The sequence below is a fragment of the Corvus hawaiiensis genome, chromosome 5 (genome assembly GCF_020740725.1).
Source record: "Corvus hawaiiensis isolate bCorHaw1 chromosome 5, bCorHaw1.pri.cur, whole genome shotgun sequence".
Classification (NCBI taxonomy): domain Eukaryota; kingdom Metazoa; phylum Chordata; class Aves; order Passeriformes; family Corvidae; genus Corvus; species Corvus hawaiiensis.
This window is the reverse complement of record NC_063217.1, coordinates 57,145,552-57,168,937: the sequence shown is the minus strand read 5'-3', so window position 1 is coordinate 57,168,937 and position 23,386 is coordinate 57,145,552. Positions and strand designations below refer to the sequence as shown.

General features: G+C 42.0%; 1 protein-coding gene across 26 annotated transcripts in view; it reads left to right on the top strand.

Annotated features, from left to right (window-relative positions):
• ADGRL3 (adhesion G protein-coupled receptor L3) overlaps positions 1-23,386 on the top strand; it is a 489,712-nt gene that overhangs the window by 274,496 nt on the left and 191,830 nt on the right. For all 26 annotated transcript variants that reach the window (XM_048303590.1, XM_048303593.1, XM_048303575.1 and 23 more), the window contains one exon: positions 8,697-8,806. In XM_048303590.1, the coding sequence (XP_048159547.1) occupies positions 8,697-8,806 (110 nt within the window). The remainder of the gene's footprint in view (positions 1-8,696; positions 8,807-23,386) is intronic.

The following is a 23,386-nucleotide window of genomic DNA, read 5'->3' as shown; positions in this document are numbered from 1 at the left end:
CTTCCCTCCCCCCCACCAAGAGGCTGAGGGCCAATTGCCACCTTAACTAAAATCAGAGATGTTGCTCTGGGTGCCTTTGGATCACTCTTTAGTTCATCAGGGAGTTGCCCAGCCTCGACCTTCTGTGCTGTTTGGACGTGTTCATTTTTGTTTCATTCAGTTATTATGTCAAATTTGAGATGGAGTGCAGTACAAATTATTTTGGCCCCAAACCTTTCTTTAACCCTGTTTGCAGAGGTGAAAGGCTAATACGTTAAACCTGCCAGCCCATGCATACAGATTACTTTGGCCCCTTTAGAGATAATATTCTCTGATTTCAGTTTTATCTTTTGCAGGAACTGTTGAGTGGCTGGGATGGGGGCACTGGGTGGTGACAGTAAATGGCAGCAGTAACGTGACAATTAGCGAAGGGGCATGCAGTGGAAGTAATGACAGATTTTCCTTTGAAAACAGGGTGGAATATTTATTTATGATTTTTTTGTTAATATATTTAAAATGTTTCTTAATGTTCACGTTCAGATTTGCTTCCTGCTCAGCCAGTTCTGAGCAGCAGGCTTGTACCTCACGGTGCTACAGGGCTGCAGCACCTTGGTGCCAGGCAGAGCATCGCTCCCTGTGCTGCAGGCTCAGTGTACAGGCAGGTTATGGTAGACTGAGGGTCTGAACACACTTCAGAGCTGTTGTAGAGAAAATAGCCCATTGCAACTGGCTCTGGCTATCCCAGCTCTGGGTAGCTGTGCCAAAGAAGAAAAAATGGGCTTTAACTCACATTGACTTGTGTTAAAATGGCAGTGGAGACAAAGTAATGTGGAGTGCCAGCTGAAATTCAGCCCAGATCTCCTTTAGCCTTTAATTTGACCTCCTAGCCCAAATTAAAAACCAGATTGTTTTCTGTTCACAGTTATTTTAAGTAGTGTTAAGTCTGCCTAAACCAATGAGCCTTTTATTGGTTGGTTTGTTTTAGGTATTTGCTCTCCTCTCCAGATACCTTGACAGTGTTTCGTAAAGTGGTTTTTTATTAGGCTGCTACAGAAGTTTATGGAGTTGGAAGAGCTAGAGTACCTGTAAAAGGGCAGATGTAGTTCTTTAAAAGATGAGCTTTACAGTCCTAAGGCCTGGCTGGTGTGGTGTTTAGCCCTGAGGACCATCCAGTAGTGTTAGCCTACATTGCAAACCTGGCCTTGCTTGTGCTCTCAGCTCCCTGCAGCTGGAGCAACACCGTGACTGCTTGAGATGTGCACAGTGCAGATCTGTTTTCCACGCTGACCCAAAATTTTTGTCCAAATATACCCAATGGCTCAGGCAGGTTATAGTTCTGTTGTTCTTTCTCTGAGGACGAGAGTCTCTTTTACCAGGGTTGTGTTCAGGTTTCCTGTAGCTGCAGGGGTGCTGTACCCTGGCACGTTGGCACAAGGCTCTTGGCAGGTTCACCTGTTGCCCTGCACATTGATTGCCTTTGGGGATTTCACCTCCTCTCCTCACTGTGACAATTGCAAAGAGATGGGGGAAAAGAAATCCAAGGAAACTATCAAATATAAGAGACATTACATGACGAAGTACAGAGGAAAAAGCTTTTGTTGCTTGGGGGAACTCTTGTTTGGAGGTTGATGATGAATCACATCATCCCCACTGGCAGGTCCTGCCCTAGACCTCAGATTACTGGCCTGGGGAGTCCCTTGCAGTTGAGCCATGTCCAGGGGTGCCCCAAATTTCTATTAGAACTCTTACATCTTGTGAATTTGCTGTTAAATGCCTCTTGTTAAATTTTAAGGGCCTTATCAATGAGTTGAAACAGTGCAATTACTTTTTTTGGTTTTTCTGCGTAAAACCGGTGTTTGATTTATTTCCAGGACCTGTTTTCCTTCTTGCTCCCAGGCTCTCCATAACATATCAAGGTAGTCCCTTTGGTGACCTTTACAGTTCATATTCGGTTTGGCTCTGCAAGATTTTTCTGGTGTTTTGCTGGCTGGGGTTCTGGGGTGGTTTTGGTGGCTTGTTTTTCTTCAATTTTCCTATGTTCAATATAAAATAACAACAATGGGAATGGAATAGGTTGGAGCTATAGAGAGAGGACTCTTTTTCCCATCAAACTTTGTAAGATTTTACAATAATCATAGCAGTTTAAATGTATCTCGTTGGCGTATCTGCACAGAGGCACTCGGTGAGGCTGCAATTAGAGTGCTCTGCCTCATCTTGTATTAGTTTGATCACATAAGAAGCAGCCTATCTGACAGCTCTAGCACCTGGATAATTAAAACCCGTCAATAAAACAACAAAATGCACTGTGTAGTGGGACTCGTCTGTGCTAGCATTAAACACCGCAGATAATTATATCGCAGCAGAGGTTGGAAAGCCAGCCTCTCAGTGCTCTGAAAGATCAATAAAAAGGCCCATTCATAATGAAAAAAAATGCTAGAGAAACTGGATTTTCATCTCCCTGTCATTACATCCTTTGCTTTTAAGGTTTTGCAGAGGCAGAAAAAGATTCTGTTGAGGAATTCTTTGTTTCTGGAAGCTAAACAGGTGGAGAATTTAGCTTTGCTTTTGTGCAGCATATTACTAAAAGCAAATGTGCTGAACCAAAGTCTTTTCTTGGGGCTTACAGTTCTATTCTCCCCCCTCCACCCTCCACTGCCTCCCTTCTCTGCTTGCTTTTTATTGTTTTCCTTTCCCTCTTATTTGCAACCCATCACGTGAACTCCACTTTTGAGTGAAATTTCTCTTTGCTTCCTATTTACTTTCTCCAGGGCATTATTTTTTTTTATTTTTTTTTCTCTTGGCTCTTCCTAAAGGGTTGGTTTGGAAATATCATATATTGACAGGGGAGAGCACACTCCTGGCTGACTTATTTGCTGTGACAGCCTCTTTCTTAAAGCACTCATCCAGAGAGGAGATTTTTGTGTTCCAGGGAAGGAAAAGGATGTCTTGCAGCGTTGCCATGAAGGATAATGAATTAAGTCTGTCTGTTACTGTAAAACCATTAGAAAAGCATAATAGACCTTGAGAAAGAAGCTTAGATATTGATATCTTGGCTATATTAGCGTGCCTGGGCACATGATGGCTGCCTTGTCTTTGCAGAAAAAAATGAAGTCCATGTAAATAGGTGTTTCAGCTGAGGGCAGTGAGAAAGAGTGCCTTGTTTTTCTGGCACCCGGTGCTCATCGTCACAGGTGAGTGGTTTGGTTGGCACATATGGGTATTGAGAATCCCTTGCTGGAAGCTGCTGTAGGTGGAGGGTAGCACCAGCTATGAGCAGGGTGTGTTAGCAGAGCATGGGCCGGCTATGGCAGCTCAGTACGTGCTGCACAACTCTAAGTTCATGGATGTGAATTTTTCCAATCTTCAGGGCATTTAAGATCCTACTTTGGACCCTGACAGTCTGTGGATTCAGAGGAGGCAGGTGGCTTCCCCATTTGTAGTAGTTTCCACTGTGCCCTGTTCACAGGAGCTTCTGGTGTTGCAGAAGTTGTTGCTTCACCTGTGAAGGATAAGGAGAAGGAGGGTGTGTTGGGATGAAATGAGTGTTTGAGCCTCTAGGCTTGTTGTGGAGCTGTGCATGGATTCTGGTTTCTCTTCTCCTGATGTCCCTAGCACGACAGGTGCCAGCCTCCGTGGTTTGGGCACCTATTTTTATTGTCTGGGCCAAATGGTCCCCTCCTAGATGGGGAGCTGGAGGGCTTGCTGGTATTGCACCTGTGATGATTAATGCTGAAAGGTTTTTTGTTTGGGATTGATCTTTTATTTTGTGCTGCCTTTGCATTTTCATTCTGGCAAACATATTGCCCCAGACATGTCTAGGCTGATGTTGTTGACATGTCTATGCTATTAAAGTTTCTGGAAAGGCCTAAAATAAACTGCCAAGCTATTATTTTTTTCCTTTCTCTGTCTCTTGCTAAATATATTAACAATGTAAGCATTGGAAAAAAAAAATAAAGATATCATAGCAGGAATAAGCAGCTGTTTATGTCTAAATTATTACTGCTTCGCTATCACAAGATGACCTTGTCACTTAAAAATCATAAAAATATTTCCAGGGAGAAGAAATGGAAGTTTGCTGAAGGGAAATGAAGTTTTGGTGTTGTTTTAAGTTAAAAGTCTGAACAGAGAGTTGTAAGCAGAGCTGAGCCCTGCAGCTGATCCTGAACTCAAATCTTCCCTTCAGTCCCACTGCTATAAATGCAAAACAAAAGCCATATGAAATATTATTCCTGTTTCACATTTAAACTCCTGAAAGTCGTTTTCCACTGGAACTGGGAGAAGTTCTGTAAAAATAATCCATGTTTTCTGTTACAGTGTATTTTTTACACTGGATTGACACCTTGCTTCGAGGTTAAATAATTTTCCACATATCCAAGTGGAAAGACAAAATGGGGGTCTAAACAAGTAGGAAAAAATGCAGCTGGAAAGAATGCATAGGGACCACCACCTTTTCTTTCTTTCTTTCTTTCTCTCTTTCTCTCTTTCTTTCTTTCTCTCTTTCTTTCTTTCTCTCTTTCTTTCTTTCTCTCTTTCTTTCGTCTATTTTTTAATCTTGAGACTGCAACAATTTACACTTCTCCCAGTAGGGCGATTTCTCCTCTCTAAAACATAGATGTGAATAACATGAACTTATGTTTATGAGATGATGGATGCTTAAAGGCTGCCAAGCACCTTGGACTGACTTTTAGGAGGGTTTGGACTATTCTCTTTTCCTGAACATATAGGAACATGAAGGAATCGGTGTCTCAAGTCAGGCTGAAAATGCTAATCTTGGGTTATGCTTTGGTTTCTGGTCTCTTGGTTGGTCTTAGTGAGCTGTGTGGACACTCTTGGTTCAGGGAAAGTGTCCACAAATCCCAGCAGCAATCATGGAGGTGGCCCAAGACATGCAGAGGGTCTTTGAGAAGCAGTGTCTTTGCTCATGTTGCTTGCACTTCCGGGCATAACAGGGAGAGGGGAATGCTGGCAGGTAGAAATAAGGGCTGCAAAATAAAACAAACCAACACACAGACACAAAGAAAAAAGATGGCTATAAATTTCTTGTCAGATTTCATGATAAATGGCAACAAGGTGAACTAAAACCACTTGAGGGGCTACTTTAATTCTCCTATGTCTTCAGAACATTTGCCTTTAAAATGCTGGACAAGCTAATAAAATGGAAGCTGTTTTTTTAATCACATAAAATTGTCTATCTGGTCCCCTAAATTCCCAGATTCCTCCCACGGTGCTCTTGTTTGCTTGGCATCAGAGCATATGGGGAATGAGGAAATAGCCCAAGAGGCCAGGGGGTTGCCTAGGAAAGTTGAAGCATGAGGGCAGTGCGGGGGAAGGAGACGGTGTTTTCTTTGAAGGAGCTGATGAAGAATCAGTGCTAGAAATAAGAGGTGCTTGTGTAAAGGCAGTAATAAGAGATCTAGATGGGTGTGAAAAAGGTGACTGTAGTTTTCTGGGGTACAGTTGTGCTAAAGCCAGCAATGCAAGCAGTTCCTGCACTATTGGAGAGGAATCCAGCGGGATGCAGAGCTGCTGTTCCTACTGTATAGCTAAGGGAGCTGGGTGGTGTTTCTGTGATTGCCCAGTAGAGCAGACAGATTCATACTCAAGCTGGTGCACTGCTGGTTCTCACAGCAAATTGTACTTCCAGTAGTTAGCAAAGATCTTCCTTCAAGAAACGAGTAAAAAATTAAATGGAAAAAAAAATGAGGGGGAGGCGAGTGGGGTGGGCAATGGCAGACAGGACATGGCAGAAAAAAAACCAAAAAATAAAATAAAAAAGGATCCTTGCTGCATTTACTGGCAAGGTGAGTACTCAGCACTGAGCCTCATAACTTGCAGGAGTTTGAAGCAAGTATTACCAAGACCTGGGTGCCGAGAAATCCCAAGATTCCATGTAAAATCCTGTGATTTACAAGGAAGAGCTCATGGCCTGGTTTGCTGGCAATGGAGTATGGCATGAATAAATTATGATTTTTCTCCCTGTCATTTTCAAGGCTACAGATTCATCATCTTTTACACATCTCCTTTCCTGTGTCACTTCTTGCATGTCACTTGGTGTCACCTGGGCCTTTAATCTGTCTGGAAAGAAATATGACAAAATTGAAGGGACCAAGAAGCTGTTGTGGAAGGGATTAAATATATGAGCAAAAGCAGAGCAACCAGAGCTTTAATGATGAGTGTTTTTTACCTCTTTCTCTCCTTAAAATTTGCATAGCCTGATGTCTGACAGTAATAGTTCATTGAACAGGCATTAGGTTTTTTCCTATGGTTTTTCGTGTAATTTGCCCTCATCCCTTAAGTGTGCTGGAAAGAGAAACCTGCATGTTTCACCCTGGGATGATAAAAGGAAGCTCAAAATGCCAAGTACCAGACACAGTTTGGCTGCCCATAGGAAAGGAGTGTGAAAAAGAGAGGAGGTTGAGTTCTTCTGGTTTTCATGTTGGCATTTTGTTGGTTGGTTGGTTTTGTTTGTTGTTTTTTTTTTGGTTTTGTTTTTTTTTTTGGTTTTGTTTTTTTTTAATATGAACCCTTTTTTAGTTAATTTTGTGAGGTACTGACACCACATAGTATTTGAGATTTTATTTGGGAGTTTTTCATTAGGTTTTCTGTGTTTCTTCCTCAAGTTGGCACTGGTAATTTGATCTCACCTTCTTTGCAAGTTTCTGTGTTTGGTAGGCTTTGCCATCCCCCATTCCAGAAATGTGTAGGGGAAGCTTCAAGATGTCCTAGAGTTGGGTGAAAAGATTTTGCATTTCTGTGCATCCCGAATTCCCCTTTCAGCCCCTTGTATCATGATGCTTTTAGTCTCTTTGGTGATACTGCAGAAGACAGCATGCATTTGAGGAGGTTAAAACTGGTGTTCACAGACAACTTTCTAGGTTGTTTTCACTTCTGGTTTTTGTGTCCAGGTTCTTGCATTAAAAAAAGGCCCACAAGGGAAATGCTTGATCATTCAAAGCAAACGCTTTCATCACAGATGAACCCTAAATGTGTTTGTTCCTCCTCCCACCTCCAATTCCTCATAATTGTGGATCTTTACTCATGGTTTTGGCAGGTATCTTTCATCCATTGCTGTTATTCCATGTAATGTGGCCAGTTCTGTCCCTTCAGCCAGGAAGACTATTGATTAGACCAGTGAGATTGCTTTTTGAAAGGCACATTTAGCCCAGTAAAGGATTTTTGTTGAAAGTGAAATTTTGGATGATGTTCAAAGCCTCTCCTGGAAAACTGCCCGCTGGCATGGTCCAAGCTACCTGTGATATCGCAGCATGGGTGAGGACAGTTATCTTTTTTGTTAAGAAAATAATTTTTACTATGTGTATAATAAAACCTAGTCACTTGCTGTGGTAACTGTTGTCTTTCAGCTAGAAAACACGAGAATTTCCCAGCCCTCTGGATTATCTGGTATCCAGCAAAACAGCCTGATGAGCAAGCATATCAGCTCTTATTAATCTTTCCATAAAATTAAAGAAATTATGGAGCTTAAGGCAGTCGCTAATGAATCAATTTTAATTTATAGGCTCAAATAAAATCCGCATTAAGGCTGACAAACTGTAGCCTCAGGTAAACACGAAGCATTTCCACTGCAGACCTAAATGAATTCTGTGCTGGATGTCACAGCTTCTGCCAGAAATCAGGAGGGTCAGGGGTCCTGTTTCACATCAGAGGAGGCAGAATCCTAAAGGAAGTAAATGCAGTGGTCTAGCCCTTAGGAGGTCTCTTTATGGCATGCAAAAGCAGAAAAATCAAAGACTAATTACATTTCTCTCTCTTTTTTTCTTTAAGCAAACAAAGAAGCGGAGGACTTTTCTCTGTAGAATCACTGTTTGCTAAATGCTTTTGCATCACCAAATTACATTCAAATTGTACATTAGGGGTGGTTGTCCCATGAAATCAGAGGCAAATGTGGGTTTCTACACATGCACGAGTCAATCAGTCACCCATGGACCTGTATATGTGCCTCAGGAAGAGCATCTTGCAGGACCCAATCTCTCTGTGTGTGCTCTTAACCTGAAAGAAGCTTGCTGCAGCAGGCAGGTTCACTTCCTTCTGTGTTTCTTCTTCACAGAGAACAGTGCTTGCTTTTTTGGAAAAAGTACCTCATTTCAAGAGATACATCCATGCCGGGCAGAATGATGGAATAAAACTTAGCCATTTGTGCTTAATGCATGGGTGTTGTCTTGTGAATGGTCAGACTGGGAAGTTTCCCTAGCAGGTCTTGCATGAAAAACATTATTTTGGTTTTTAGACAGCTTATTTGGTGATTGCCCCCCCCCCCCCTCTTCCCCCACTCAAGTGTTGCTGTTTTAGTCTTTGCTTTGGCTTAAGCAGTATTATACAAGATAACTGGTTTTGTGGGAACACTTAATAAAAAGTGTTATAAAACATAAAATGATCATTTTTTGCCACTGTTGTTTATGGCAGCTGGTGAGGGGCTGGGCATACCCTACAGTTGTTGGTTTAGTCCTTGCATTTTGTTTGGTGAGGATGCTGGCATTAAATATCTCCTGGAGGGGGAGGTGCCACCATGCCTCTTCTCTTTCGGTTATAAGCTGATGAAGATGTTTGCCATCAGCCTCTGCATGCTCACTGCTGAGCTGCCCCAGCTGATGATGAAGTCCTGGCTCCTGCACCTTTTTCATACTGGAGAGGCCACTCAGCTTCTTGACCTGTCCTTCTGTCTGGTCTGTTCTCTGACTCTCATCTTTATTGCTTTCCAGATGCAGTAATCGGACCCAGTGTGCAGTTGTTGCTGGCCCTGATGTGTTTCCAGACCCGTGCCCTGGGACGTACAAGTACCTGGAAGTGCAGTACGAGTGTGTCCCTTACAGTATGTATCTTCATATATTTGCACTTGTTTTTTTCAGTAGAGATCTGTTGTGGAGATTCAGCCAGCCTTGAGCTTGTCTCTTGTTGCTCAAGGGTGAGTAAAGCAGATCACGTGCATCATACGAGACTGAGCTGATAAGATACGAAAAATGGTTCTCTGTGCCAAGTTTGTGCCTAGGTTAAGGATATCCTAATAATGCCCTGTGTTGTACAGCATAACAGTGACATATCACCTGTTGGAAAACACTTGGGAAACCCCATTAGAGAAAGCAGACGAGAGGAGTGAAGCATTGTTGCTAGCTTACAGCTTCTCTTTACAGAGGTTTATGCTTGTAATCATACAGCAGTGTGCTTTGACTGACCTATGTCCATGTAACTGTGGCATTTGATAAGTGCCTTCAATACAGTACTGTATCACCAAGGAGGTAGGAAGCTATTGTTTTGGGTAATTTGATGTTTGATGGTAGAAAAATACTAATTAATAAGCTTCCGAAGTTGTGAAGGGAAATTACAGGCAAGCCATTTAGAGTAAATTTTTGAGGGTAGAAAGCCAGTCATCTGAGATGACAGCAATATGTGCCAAACGGGAAATTCAGAGCTACAAAACGTTAAGTGTACCTCAGAATTTGTTTTCTGTAGCAACCAAATTTGTTACCTGCAGTTAAGGCCCTACTGCCAAAAAGGGCGTACCTGGAAAAGGAAATAACAATGATGATACGAGGAGTGCACTTTTTATTAGCAGTTGTAGAGAGCTGAGTGGTGAATAACAGTGCCATTTCCAGGTTTTCTGTTTGAGCAGGCCAAAGCTTCTAGCACAGCTCTCAAAATAATAAAGCAGGTGCTGGAATGGATGCTTTCAACCTGTAGTGTTGTATTGAGAGAGCAGCAGGAGGTGTCAATTTGCTCAAACCCAGAGTGTGGCTCAAGGACTAAGACCATCTTCTCTGTTGCCTCAAGCATGGGCTGCAGAAGAGCAGATGTGGCTGAGCAGTGACAGGCACCCTGTCCAGAGGGAAAGTGAGAGCTTACAGCCCCTGGGGTGGTCCCCAGCCCTCATGCAGGAGTCGGCCACCTGCCGGCTGCCGCAGCCTGGAAAGACTGGGTGGTGTTTGGCTTTTGTGAAATTCCAAGACCGCCTCTCTGCTGAGGGACTGGGATACTCTGCTGACAGGGGGCTCAATGTGTCCATATTTGATTTTTCTAAACAAAAATGTGAAGCTTCTAGATGCAGTGATAGAATACTTTTTATGGGTTGAGCTATTAAACCTATGGAAAGATTGACATCAGGGCTAAGGGTCCTCCCTATCAAGAATAATATTGTCCAAATTATAGTTTGGAGCTGTTCCACTCTAAATGAGGCCTTTCATTTCAGAAGCAACACTGTGCAGGGAAAGGGTTAAGGAAGATTGGTTTCAACCTATCACAGCAGGATGTATTTCCTTGTGATTTATGATTTGCATGAGGGTGTGCTGTTGCCTCCAGAGCCTGGGCTGGTAAAGCAATAGTCATTACTTGGTACCCCTCCGCAGCCTTTGTTGAACATAAAACAAAGAGGAATAGTGGTGCCTTGTGAGAAAGGCAATATGTCAGTATTACACCCTGAGGTGTTAATTGGCCCTGTGTACAAGATGTAGAATAACTCTTGTGAGAGGTTGCTCGGTACCAAACATACAGTAGGGATTGGGTATTTTTTAATGATCTGAATGCAGGGAGGAAAAGGATGACAACTGACACACTGCCTTTGCAATTAAGTTAGGATCTTTGATGGCTGTTTCTCTGTTTCTTTATGAATCAGATATAGTGCCTCTGCAAGTAGAGTTAGGGGGGGAAGACAAAGGGCGAACACATGATGAAATAGGATCCAGTCTCCTGAGGTGGTTGTTGTGTGTTACCTAGGAAATTTTGGGTCAAATCTTCTTGTGTTGTTATTCAGTGTAGCACCAGTGAAATTAGTTGTGTTCTGGCAAACCATGTCCCTTCATCTGCAGACATGGAGTGGGAAACCTAGAGCTTCATTTTATTCTTCTCCTACCTCAGTCTCTGCCTGGCTTCGTTACTGCCTCTATTTCTTCCCTCAGAATGGTCAGTTAAACTTTGTAGGTATTCCCCACCTGGGCCCCATGAGTGTCCCATAAGTGAAAGCCATCCAAGCGATGGGGAGGGTGTCAGCTCTGGGCAAATAGGTCAGCAAAGGCAGGGCTGGACTAAAGCTATGCCTGGTGGATGAAATCTGTTCCTCCTTTTATGCTCTATTATTATCAGAGGTCAGTTCTTGTCACTGAACCCACGTGCCTCAGCCCTTGTGCACCCAGCCTCAGGTGAGTGGTGGTGTCTACCACATGGCCATCTCCTAAAGGAACACCTCAGCTGCATAATAGAGGGATTAATATTTCATCAGGCAGTTGTACTTGTGTGCAATTCCAGCTTGCCTTTGTCTGGTTGGATGGGTTACTCCTTACAGTTTCAAATTATTCTTTATGGACAGAGAGTGGGTTTACCCAAGTGTTGGCTGAGCAGCAGAAGGGAGGGTGTGTGCATCTCAAGAGGAGGGAGTTTGGGAGTCATCTTTAACAGATGTTGTTAAGACTGACCTTAGGCACTTGTGCTCAGTATAATGCTAGTGTATATGCTCCCCCAAAAGAAAAATATGGAAGATTTAAAACTCCATTCGTTAGTCTGCTTCTCTTGAGATTTTATTATTTATTTATTAACTCTTCCACTGCTAGCTCATATCATTTTCAACAGGGAAGTATCCCCCTTTCCTCTCAGATGGGGGAAATCCAAACCTCCTCTAACTTCAGTAGTTCATATATTGTAAAATGTCCTTTACATTACCCCCCACACCGCATTCCTCTGTGTTCGCTAGAGATACCCCTGACAAGGAGAGTTTTATGAGGCTGCAGTTACTCTCAACACATGGACAAGATGAGAGATGATTATGCAGTCCTCTTCTCATGTTCCTGATCCTGTAGTCGCTTTATGTGGTAGCAGCGGCCTTCTACTAGAATGGACAGTCATTCCAGGACATCTGGACTTTTTAGGTTGCCCTCTGACGATGAAAAGCAAGTGAAAAGCAGGTGATATCAGCAGGTAAAAAGATAGCAGGCCTAATTTGTCAGGCTTCAGTGGCATCAGTTGTTGTATTTTTCTGGTATCAGAAAAAATCATCCAAATAATTTTGTCTTTCTCAAAGCAGGCCTTAGCACGTGGCATGTATTTCTCTCACACCTCCTTTAGGTACTGCCCCTTTTCTTCTGAAATACTTAAATTACTACTCCTGTCTTCTTAAATTGAATTTGCTTTTAATAATTACTGACCAAGAGAGCCTGTCCACAGTTTTCAATTGAATACATACTACACAAACCTGCAGTCTGCCATTGCCACAGCTGTGGACACCTCTCATTGTGGAGAGGTGGCTCAAACTGCGTTAAGCTGTTTTGTGCTGTGTGTGAGTATGAGAAACCTGACATGGTGAGGGTCCCCTTGATCCAGTACTCTGTTGTTTCCTACTGCATTCCTTCCCTCTCCCCTTCTCCCTTTACAGAGCAGAGTTAAATGGATAATGGGAACAGCAACGGTGGAGGTGGTTTTGTAAAGCTAGGTCAACACTCTCATTGCAGAAACACTTCACTATCATCTTCTGGTGCTTGTACAATCCTGTTGTCATGGTGCCAGTACATCTAGGAGTGTAACTTTTCTTATTTCACCTTTATAATGTGCTAAGGGTCTTCCAGTTTTACTCCTGAGCCAGTGCAGAAACCAGATGAGTGGTTTATCCAAAGCTGTACGTAGGACCAGTGGCCAGCAAGGGAGCCCAGTTTTGCAGGAGCAGTGGTGCTGGGAGGGCTGCTGAGCTAGTTGGCATTGTAATCAGACAGATTTTCTAGCAATAACATGATAAACCCAAGCCAACACCTCGGTTTTGCTAGCGCTAATACTGCCTCTGTATGTACGTGACACTTTACAGCTCAAACCATTCCGTGTTTTAGTAGTTCTGCAGGTATTTCTGAGAAGGAGGAACAAAGTGAACAACCCAGTGGAGGCTCTTTTTTCTCTCTTGAGCACATGTGCTCCATGGAACATGGCAGTAGCACTGCCCTTCATGGGTGGCACTCCAGATCCAGAAGAGGGGGTGATTCCAACATGCGAGCAGCTATCGCCCGCTGGCTTTGCCTGAAATTTAGGGATTGGCTGCATTTAGTTTTATTTGAGTTTTGAAAATGGCGTGAGTTGAAAGCACCAGAGGTATTTTGGAATGCTTTTTTCTGTTCTTTTCCCTGTAGAGACAACCTTACAGGCTCCTGAGGATCCAGCACACTGTTGAAAAGAAGATTTAGGTATCTGAGTCAGATTTACCTTGAGTCTTTCCTGAGCTCCCAGTTCCCTTAGGTTCTAGGTTTTGGAGGTCACAGAATTACTTGTGCACTGTTGTCCTTCAGAAGCAGTCTGTTTTTCAAATAGGAAATTGGAAAATTTAAGCTATAGGATAGGGCAAAGTGGATTCAAAAAGGACAAGCCCGTTGCTGCATTGATGGAAAGGATGGCAGCAGCAGGAGGGTGCCTCAGGCATGGCATATCCCACTGTGATGATAACTTGCCTCACACCCAGGCCACAAGTCTTCCATCAGCTTTTAATATTGGGGAAATCTGTTGAAGGGGATGTTCCTTGCAAGGGAAGAATGCTCATGGCTTCCAGGGAAGGATGAATTGTCCTTTCTTTCCCTTCTGGGTAAACGGCCTGATATTGTGAAGGCACAATGTATCTCTGGTGCTGGCAGAGAGTTTTCTTCTTTAATACTAACAAGAGGAAAGGGGAAAAAAAACCAAACCCACCAGAGCATGTTTCATTTTTTCTTTTCTTAGGACTTCTTTTCTTTTTAAACATGGAACCTGAAATCACATTTCCCAGTTGCGGTAGTGATGGAAGGAAAGGTCACAGCCTTGCTAGAAATATTCTTTTTATTGCTGATAGAGGAGTAGATGGGCTCACATATCAATAAAAGTGAGGGATGGTAAGTGTGATGTGGGAACAGAATTCAATAAAGTTTTATTGTATCACAAGTGGACTGAAGTGCATTTAAAAACATTAAATGAAGGCACACAATATCTGCTCTGCTGGACCTTAGGGCCGGTGAATAGACAGATAATTGAATAATGACATTTTTAAGAGAATACAAGCACTAGAAAGCAAACTGATATTTCATTGCTCTAAGATTGCTGGTAGAAAAGGAAAGAGAGGGGAGAAGATGGGACAAAATTGCAATCTGAAAACAATTTAATGAGACCACTTTTCCCAAGAATACAGTTTTTAATTATTTCTGGAGTGCTGTAAGACCATTATGTGGCCTCTAGGCTTTCCCTCTGTGTTTTCTCGCCGCCTTCTTCAGCGGTTGAGAAGCGGTGTTTGCCCACTGAGAGCAGTGCTGTGTTTTGTTAAACAAATGGACTTGCGGCTTTTCTGCTTTTCTTTTGCCCTGGGTTTTTATGTTTGCTTTGTTTTTGTTTTTTCCCAAGAGAATTTGGTCCCCCGAGGCCCAGCAGGGAGAATGGCAAACGTTCCCCAGGGATTAAGCTTGACTGTTGGCATTTTGGCCAGTAATGAGCAAATTCCCTCCTGAAGCCAGGCCTCCTTTGTTTTATTTAGTTAAATATATTATTTGTGTGCACGGGCTGGGAAGAATAAGTAGAACCAAAGAAAAAACAAACAAAAAAACCCCCAAACCATAAACTCAACAGCAGACCTAACTATTCATTATGATTATTTCTGAGCAAAGAATCTTTGTCTCCTGCTGACAAATTGCCTTTCTTCCAATGCATACAATTTCTTGGGCACTGCAGTCAAAAAAGCCTCTTTTTTGTATTCACTAAAATTCCCAGCTTTGCTTGCTGGTTTTTTGGTTTGTTTTTTTAATCCACAGAGGCAGAAATAAAGAATGTATTGCTTCCCTTATCAGTCTTCTTTTACTGTGTGTTTGTGGGGAGAGTGCGCCTACACAACAGGCCGTTGGAAAGCACTCTTAGTTAAAATAACCTGATATTATGGGCCTTTGCAAACCTGCAGGCTGACCTATCTGCACAGTTGTGTGCACAATGTTCAAGAAAGGGGAGGAAATCCTAGAGCTTCCTAGAGGGAAGTAAAGGTATATCAAAACTTGAAGTAGCCTGATACGAAGGGAAATGAACATTTTTGTAAGGCACAGTGAAATAAATAGCAACATGGTTAGTTTTTGAATATGAGATGAGTTTGGCTTAAAATAAGGAAATTAGGTGGTTTCCAGTGTGTTGGTAATGCATACTGGAACAGTGTGGATTTTCTTGTGGGGAGAAGGTAGATAAATGTGAGGTAATCTCCATAGTAGGAAGGCCATCACTACCTGCTGCCTCTCTAATTTCCAGCATGCTTCTATGAAAAGCCAGCTCCTGCTGGCTCCTGTCATCTCTGTCCTGTCCTCCAGGGCATGGGACACTTCATCACATCTTCCACCTGAGCCACCTGAGCGTTTGTGTGAAAAGTAATTTTTTTTTTCTTGCTCTCTTTGTGTTTAGCTGATTACCTCCTGAACCAGTTCACCACTCCCTAGTCCCAGGCTTAAAGTATTGAAATGCCTCCATGCACTGATGCATTCTGTCTTTACTACATGCATTGGTTCTGGAAATCTCCATGAACAACAGGTTTTGCTCCCATATGTCTTGGGAGTTGCACAAGCTGTCTTTATCAGAAAAGTCACCACAGGGTTGTGCTCAACTCTGTTAGATCTGCGATGCTGCAGTGGAGTTGGAGTGTGTTGCAGCCTGGGCAACCTGTGAACTTCTCAGATGATCATGGGATGTTTGACTGCACATTTATCGATACTTTTATTATATTTTTAAGCTCATAGAGCTGGGACAAGTTTGGGAGTTTTTTTGAAAGAATATGAAAAGGTTTCTGTGGTAGAGCACAAGACGCAAAATTGTCATCTCTCCCCACCATCACCTCAGTCAGAAAATTTGCAGTGTGGAGACCCAGACTTTAAATAAGTCAAAGAACGTAGTGTAGGTCTATTATGTGTTTCTCACATAGGCTGTTTTTCTTGATATAGAGCCCTGTCAGTTCTCCTGAGGGCCTCTATAATTGGTTTATTATGGAAGTGGAAGGTGGAAAACTGTGATGCGTAGTGTAAGTTATTTTATGAAGATTATGAATATGAGGGGGTAACTTAATTCCTTGTGTGACTTCTATGCACTATTTATTCCTTTCCAATCCTGACCCACAGCAGCTGAATTTTTAGTGAGAAACTGTATGGGTTTGGTTTGAGTCTACTCATTTAAACTAAAAGGTGCTTAAAATCTTTCACTCTGTTGCCTGACTACCTTCGGCCTTTGAGTATGAATCGAAGGTCATTAAATTGCGGAGAAACTTTCTTTCAGTGTCAGCAAACTTTGGGTCAGGTTCCTGGTAACCTGAGGATATCTGAAGTCATTAGTTTTTTCAAGAAATTCATCCTTGTCACACCCATTTCTAGCATAGTAAATAACTGATATTGTCTCAGCTAAAAAGGAAATTGTAACCAATACTGCACAGAAGGAAGAATGAAAATATATGATATTCTTCAGTAAAGTCATAGGCTGCAGTCCTCCCACCTTGGCAGCTGATGGTTCCACATCTAAAGAGCAAGACATCTTTGTAGTGTCTGAAATAGACTTGTGCTACCTTAATAAGGATGCTGACAAAACGTAGCAGCCTGACCCCTGCAAATGCTTTTCTGGAGCACCAACGGGAAGAAACCACTGGCTTTAGGTCATTTGTACCAAGCCATGTTTTTTTTTTTCTGACATGAGACTTCTAGATATTTGCCACCAGTTTGCTGTCTAAACATGACCCCTCACTTCCCAGTTGTCTCTGAACAATTCTGTCATCGTTAAGAGGGATATATTCCTTCCCATCTTTAATAACCTATTGCTTAAATTGTGCTATTATGCCAAGTACCCTCTGGAGACGCTGATATGGATTTCATATGTTTTATAACAGATATTCATGGAAATAATATTTATATTTCTGGGGTTTATTCCTATTTTCCTTTAATTTCTCTTCCAAGAAGTATTGCAAAGGTTTCTTTCATTGGTGCAAGCAGTGTAAGGAGATTAAGACCATCCTTGCCAGGTGCTATTATAAATCCACAAAAGAAATGAAATACATTTATTGGGTTTTATTCTGGCCAATAGGGAGAACAGAGTATGTGTATCCAGTGGCTAAGTTGAGGATTGAAGTTCATTTCTTCTAGCGCATGAGGGAGGAGGAGGGAGGGGGGAAATTTGAGTATATTAAGGCAAATCCCTTTAGTGTGTGAAATACGAAAACACATCTTCCCAGATCTAAAAATACAACTTTTTTGAGTTTCTTTATATTAAAAGGGCTCCCAGGAAGAGCGCCAAATGCATCTGAATGTATTACTTCTTTCCCTCATTTCCTCCACTTTCCTTCTTAACAACATTTCCAGTCAACTTTTAACAATATAGGCCTGCAGGAAACCGCAGGAGTTGTATGTACCTCGAACCTCTGGCAAAGGAGACAAACACAGATTGCATAGCATTTGATTTTTGTTAGCTTCTGTTTCCAAGAGGAGTAAAATGGGAGGAATTGTGGAAGACTAAGGCAAAGGGGCCCTCCCCAGGGTATCCTTTTGAAAAACAGACAAAACACCAAACAAAATACTGCAACTTACTTCTAGAGGTTTCTTATCCAAAAATAGTCATGGCATGTCATTTACCTGGGCTAATTGCCAGCCTATGCAGAAATGTTCTTAAGGGTTTGTTGAGGTGTGTCTGACTTTTTTTTTTTGAGGGGGGGATTGAGGGGGCGGGGAGTGGAATGATGACCAATTCGGATTAGGAAAGATTTATTCCAATTGATTTCACAGATGAATGTATTGCTGAGGGTCTAAACTAATCTCTTCCTCCAAAGACCTTTTTCCTTCCATGGGTAACTTAAAAATGTCTAATGTAGTTTTAAAAAATGCCTTAATCTCATTTATCTTTAATTTCTCTGTTCCGCTCTACAGGCCCACATAAAAAGATTTACAGTGGGTATTTATCCCTTCCAATATCAAAAGCAAATTCCCTTCCAGATCTCAATTTTCACTGATAATCCTCAGAGATGTATAATTTTAATTTACCTTGCAGATGACGTCTACCTGGTTTCTCTCTCTGCTTTTATGAAGGTATTATTCAGCTGCACCTCATTAACTCTGGTTTGTTTTATTTTTTTTCTTCTCTCTTGTGTGTGTTGAACGGTGTCTGTGAGTGAAACTATTGTCTTGTCCTTTGCTGGAGTACACATGGTGCAGCTGGGGCTGGCACGTCACCATGTAATCCAGCCGAGTCCTTTCTTTTTATCCCAGGAGAGGCAGCGTCGGGGCCTTGTCCTTTTTTTGCTTTAAAAATTAATAATTCACATTTTTCCATTTCATCTCTTAAAACGGCTTGCAGGACCACACAGATGCACACTCATGCACCTGAAAGCTTCCAAAATTTCAGATGTTCAGATCTGCAATATAATGGTTCTACTAAACAGAACAGGAACTATTGTGCTCTTGGGATTTTGAAAATGAGTCTATTATATTTAGGTGCCCTAATGAAAGCTGAGCTTCCCTGGAAATCTGCCTTTAATGTCCGTATAGGAAACACTCTGGCGTCATTCCACCTATGTTCCTATTTAAAGCAGCAAATCGTGCATTTAAGTGCTGTTCTGATGCAGCCCTAAAAGATGGTTCCATGTTTCTGCAGCAAAACTGAAGGGGTGTCAGGAATGTGAAGTCCATGGAGTAAATGCAGACTTGAGTTTGAATATTTGACTTTAAGAAGAAGAAAAATCCGGAAACAATATACAGATGGTGATGGAGATATTTTTTTATTAGTAAGACGTGGCTCAAAACATTGGAATTGTAAGATAAATGAGTTTCATAGTCTAGCCTCGTGTGGGAGAGTAGAATGGAGTGGCTAGTGACTCTCTTTGGTATGAAATTATACCATAGCTCTACTGGTGGTCTTTTCCTTATCACAGATTGAAATTAGTCCTGCTTCGATATAATCCCATTTGTATCCTGCTGCTGCTTTGGGTATTTATACTCAGGTTTGGCAGTGCCTGAAACAGGAAAGACTGTTTCAGTCAGTAATCAGTATGGAGCTGAAGGTATCGAGGCATCAGCTACTAAAAGGTAGCAGAGAAAAGATGGTCCTATCCCACAGGCACACCTGAGCCAGCTCTGATGCTGACCAGGGCATGAGATGCAGAGGCACAAGCTGTAGAGCAGGGATAAATTTACCATGTGGATGTTTGTACAAGGCACAGTTGTACCCCTGGCTTCACTCGGGCTTCTCCCATTGGCACCACTGGGACACTCACAGCCAGGCGTGTGCTTAAAGGTTTGATGGATGTCAGCTTGCGTGTTAGCATCTTATATATGGTGTATGCAACTAGCAGAAGCTTAATTTGGGGGGTCCTTTATGTGCTGAGTCTGGGGTTTTGGAGAAGGAACAAATAGGCCTTTGTCCATTTAAAGACTTACTCAGAAGAGTGAGCATGTGCCATGAACATTTCCAATGAAGTCAATAATTAAATATGTTCCAGATGACTCTGGTGTGGGAGGATATTAGTAATTACCATAAAGTGACAAATCTACATTCTGTGGCTGGTACTTTGAAAACAAAAAGTCAGTGTTTCAAATAGAATCCATTAAAAATATGACCTGATTCAATTGTCATGTTTAAGTTAAAATAATGTCTTAAGTTTTGGAGCTTTTTTCTGATTTTTTTTTTTTTAACAGTCTTAATAGAGGTGTAGTACTTGTTTTTCCGTACATGCCTTTGATGAGAGCCCGCTGAAACACTTGGGAGTTCTCTTGTTGAGTTGGAGGGAATTTGGATGCACAGAGTGAAACTGGACAGTATTTAAATCAGTGCAGCCTTGCTTATTAAACAGCATGAGTCTGAGCCTTCACATTTGGGAGAAATCTGTGGTGCAGTGATGATAATATGGAGAGATTTCCAGTGAAAAGGAAAAGCATTTCTTTGTCAAAGAGGGCTGGTCCCTTCTGCCATCTCATCTCAGAAACAAAATTAAATGGCTAACAAGTCTCAAACCAGTTCTGAACTACACAAAAACAATCATTCATGTTTTGCCTTGGTAAGAGGAAGATCACAGAGCTGGGGTTTGGGTGTGCAGGGAGAAGACAGGAAAGGCCAAATCTCAATTAGAGTTGAAACTGGACAGTGTTGTGACAGATAACGCAAAGAGGTTTTTAAAGGTACTTTAATACCAAGAGGAGGTCTAAAGAAAGCATTGGGAGTGATACTTGTTGAAGGTGATCACCCCCACTAATGGAGATGAAGAAAAAGTGGAGGCATTCAATGTTATTTTTCTTTTCTCTAAGTCTTTAATAATCCTGACAGACCTTGAGAGCCCTGGTCCTTTCAACTGGAGGACCATAAGTGTGTGGGAGCAGTGACTTTCCTTTTGTGAAATTGTAAGGGACCAGCTGCATCAGCCGAATGTTGACAAGTCCATGGTCCCTGGTGGGATTCATCCCAGAGTAGTGATGGAACTAACAGATGTTATGGCAAGGCCCCTCTTGATCATTTACCAAATGTCTGGGGAGTCCCTGCTGACCTGAAGGTAGCCGATGTTATTCCAATTTATCCAAAGGACTGTTAGTCTGACCTCAGTTCCTGGAAAATTATGAAGATGATCATAGTGGGGTACTATTGGCAGGCATTTAAAGAATAGTCCAATTGTCAGGCACAGCCTGGGTTCACAAATCCCTGTTTAAATAATTTGGTGTATCCTTCTATGATGAGGTCATTTGCCTAGTGGATCAAAGATCTGGATACAGGATGTGATATTAGCAAGTTTGCTGATCCCAAATTAGGAGTTGCTGTTAAGTCTCTTGAGGGATGAGAGGCGTTGCAAAGGGAGCACATATAGATTGGAGCATCAGGCAATGATTAATGGGACAAAATTTAACAAGAGCAACTGCTGGATTCTTTACCTGATATGGGGGAGTGGCAGCCCTGCAGAAGGGCATCTGGGGATGATGGTTGACAGCAGCTCAGTGTGAGCCAGCAGAGAGTGCCCTGGCAGCCCAGAGGACAAACCCTATCCCTGGGTACATCAAACACAGCATAAGCTGCCAAACAAAAAAGGTGGTTATCCTGCTGTGCATTGGTGCAGCCTCCACCTTGAGTCCTGTGTGCACTTCTGGACCCCACCATTTAAAAAGGATGTTAAGGTGCTCTAATGCATACGAAGGAGGGCAACAAAGCAACAAAGTGAAAGGGATGGAAGACATGTCCTGTGAGGAGCAGCTGAGAACTTTGGATTTGTCCAGTTTGGAGAAAAAGAGTTCAAGACTAGTTGCTCTCTACAAATTCCTGAGGGGAGGATGTGTTAGAGGGAGGTGCTGAGCTCTGCTCCCTGGGATCCAGTGATAGGACACATTGGAATGGTTCAAACTGTGCCTGGGGAAGCTTAGTCTTGACATTAGGATGCATTTCTTTGCTGAGAAGGTCCAGCACTGGAGGAGGCTTCCTGGAGAGGTGTTTGATACCCCAAGCCTGCCAATCTTAAAGAAGCATGTGGACAATGCCCTTAATACTGTGCTTTGGGTTTTGGTCAGCCCTAAGTGATTGAACAGTTGGACTAGATGGTCATTCCAACTGAAAATAAACCATTTTTGCCATGGGAAGATGCTGATGCTTCCCAGTGAAATGATAAATGGGGTTTCCAGAGCCCCATGTGTGTGCCTGGAGACATTTGGCCATTGTTGGTGTAATGTGTGGTAAGAAAGCTCAAACAAATTGCTTTGCAGCACTTCTTCATCTGAACATCTATACTCATGTTGAAATGGGTTTTTGCAGTCAAACACAGCCCAAATCTTATCAATTATGAATGGCTACAACAGATGGTATATATTATTGGTTTTAAGAATAAGTGATACGTTTCAAACAAGAAACACATGTTGCTCAGCAGCTTTAGCTGCCACTTCTGAGATGGGAACCAAATCCCTGACCTTGTCTTCCCTTCCATTTGTTGGATAACATCCTATTTTAATAACCAAAAAATGAAGACCATGAAATATTGCACGATGGAAAACTGTGTGCAAACATCAATTCCTGTGTAAGAGGATCCTGCTCTTTCTCAGCTTGCTGGGAGCTGCACCTGTCTGGGCAAGGGTGAAATTTGTGTTTGCAGCACAGCTATCGATCAGTCTTTCCCAAGGGTCCTTGGGACAGGGAATTTCTGCAAAACTTCTTACTTGAAGTTTCAAGAAGTTTGTGCAGTGGAACTGGCTGTAACCTGAGATTGAAGTATATCATGATGATGTTGATGAGTGCTTTGTCAGATACCTGGCTTTGCAGAAAATACTGTGTATTCCTTCAGTTTTCCTTTCAATCCCCATTTGTTGCATTGCTTTCTTTTAAAAACTTGAAATAATTGCCGTAAATACAGCAGGTGAAAGGTTTTTGGGGGTAAAAGCCTGGCTCTTGAAGAGCAATCCAGATGAACTGTGGCAGTCCTTAGAAACTGGACCAAAAGTCATGGAGACTATATTCCCTTAAGCTTGTGCCTATTTTTGCTATAGATATAAAATTCTATGTACATGCTTTATCTGGAAACAAATAAACTCTGTAAGCATCTACAGGATTGGTGCTTAATTTGGTGGAGAAAAGTCCATTTAAAAATCTTCATTGCTTTTACAAAATTTGCTACAAAAACGTTTGCTGTTTATGATGCAGAATACATCTAGATGCATTGCCAGCACAAATGAGCCAAAGGTATTTTGTGATAGTAGCCATTCAAAAATAGAATCACAATAATTTGTTTATTTTCTGATTTATGAAATTGCTACAGCATCTTGGCTGAAACTGCGGGTAGAAAGTGTGTATGTTCTTCCTCTGGTGTTTTAAAGTTCTCACTTAACATTCATAACACAGCAAAATACTCATTTCTGTGTCTTTAAAACCAATCATATTAGTTATTCCCCTGCTGAATTTAGTGCTTATTCAAATGCGCTCTCTGCTCTCCTTGAAAAGGAATTTTGGCTCAATTTCTTTAGTGCAAAGCCCTTCCTTAGTGCCTTGATAACACAGTGTTATCTTATTCTGTAATACTTCACCATACAAAGCAATCTCAAACTCAAGGAAGCATGCCAAGAGACACTGGGCAAAAAGCCCTTATGTAAAGTTTGAACTTCTTTCCCTTAACAGTGCAGCATTTGCACAACCCTCTCTTCAGGCAAAGAAAATAAATAAATCAAAACAAAGCTCTAAAGTTAACCAAGAAGTTTTTAAAGCAGTACTCTTGATATTTATTTTAATGGGAAGAAATCAACTTTATGTCGCTTTTATCAGGCTAAACTAGAGGAATTCTGCAGTGCCCTTTCCTGACAGTGGGACAAACTCCTTGTGTTTTGCCCAGATCTGTATGTAAAAAGTTTCCAATGAAAAAGCCTATCTTTTCTTTTTTTTGAGGTGGAATTTGATGCTTTACGGGTCCTGTGTGGGAGTGTGGTGACAGTTAGGAAAGGCCTAAGGGATTTTTTTTTTT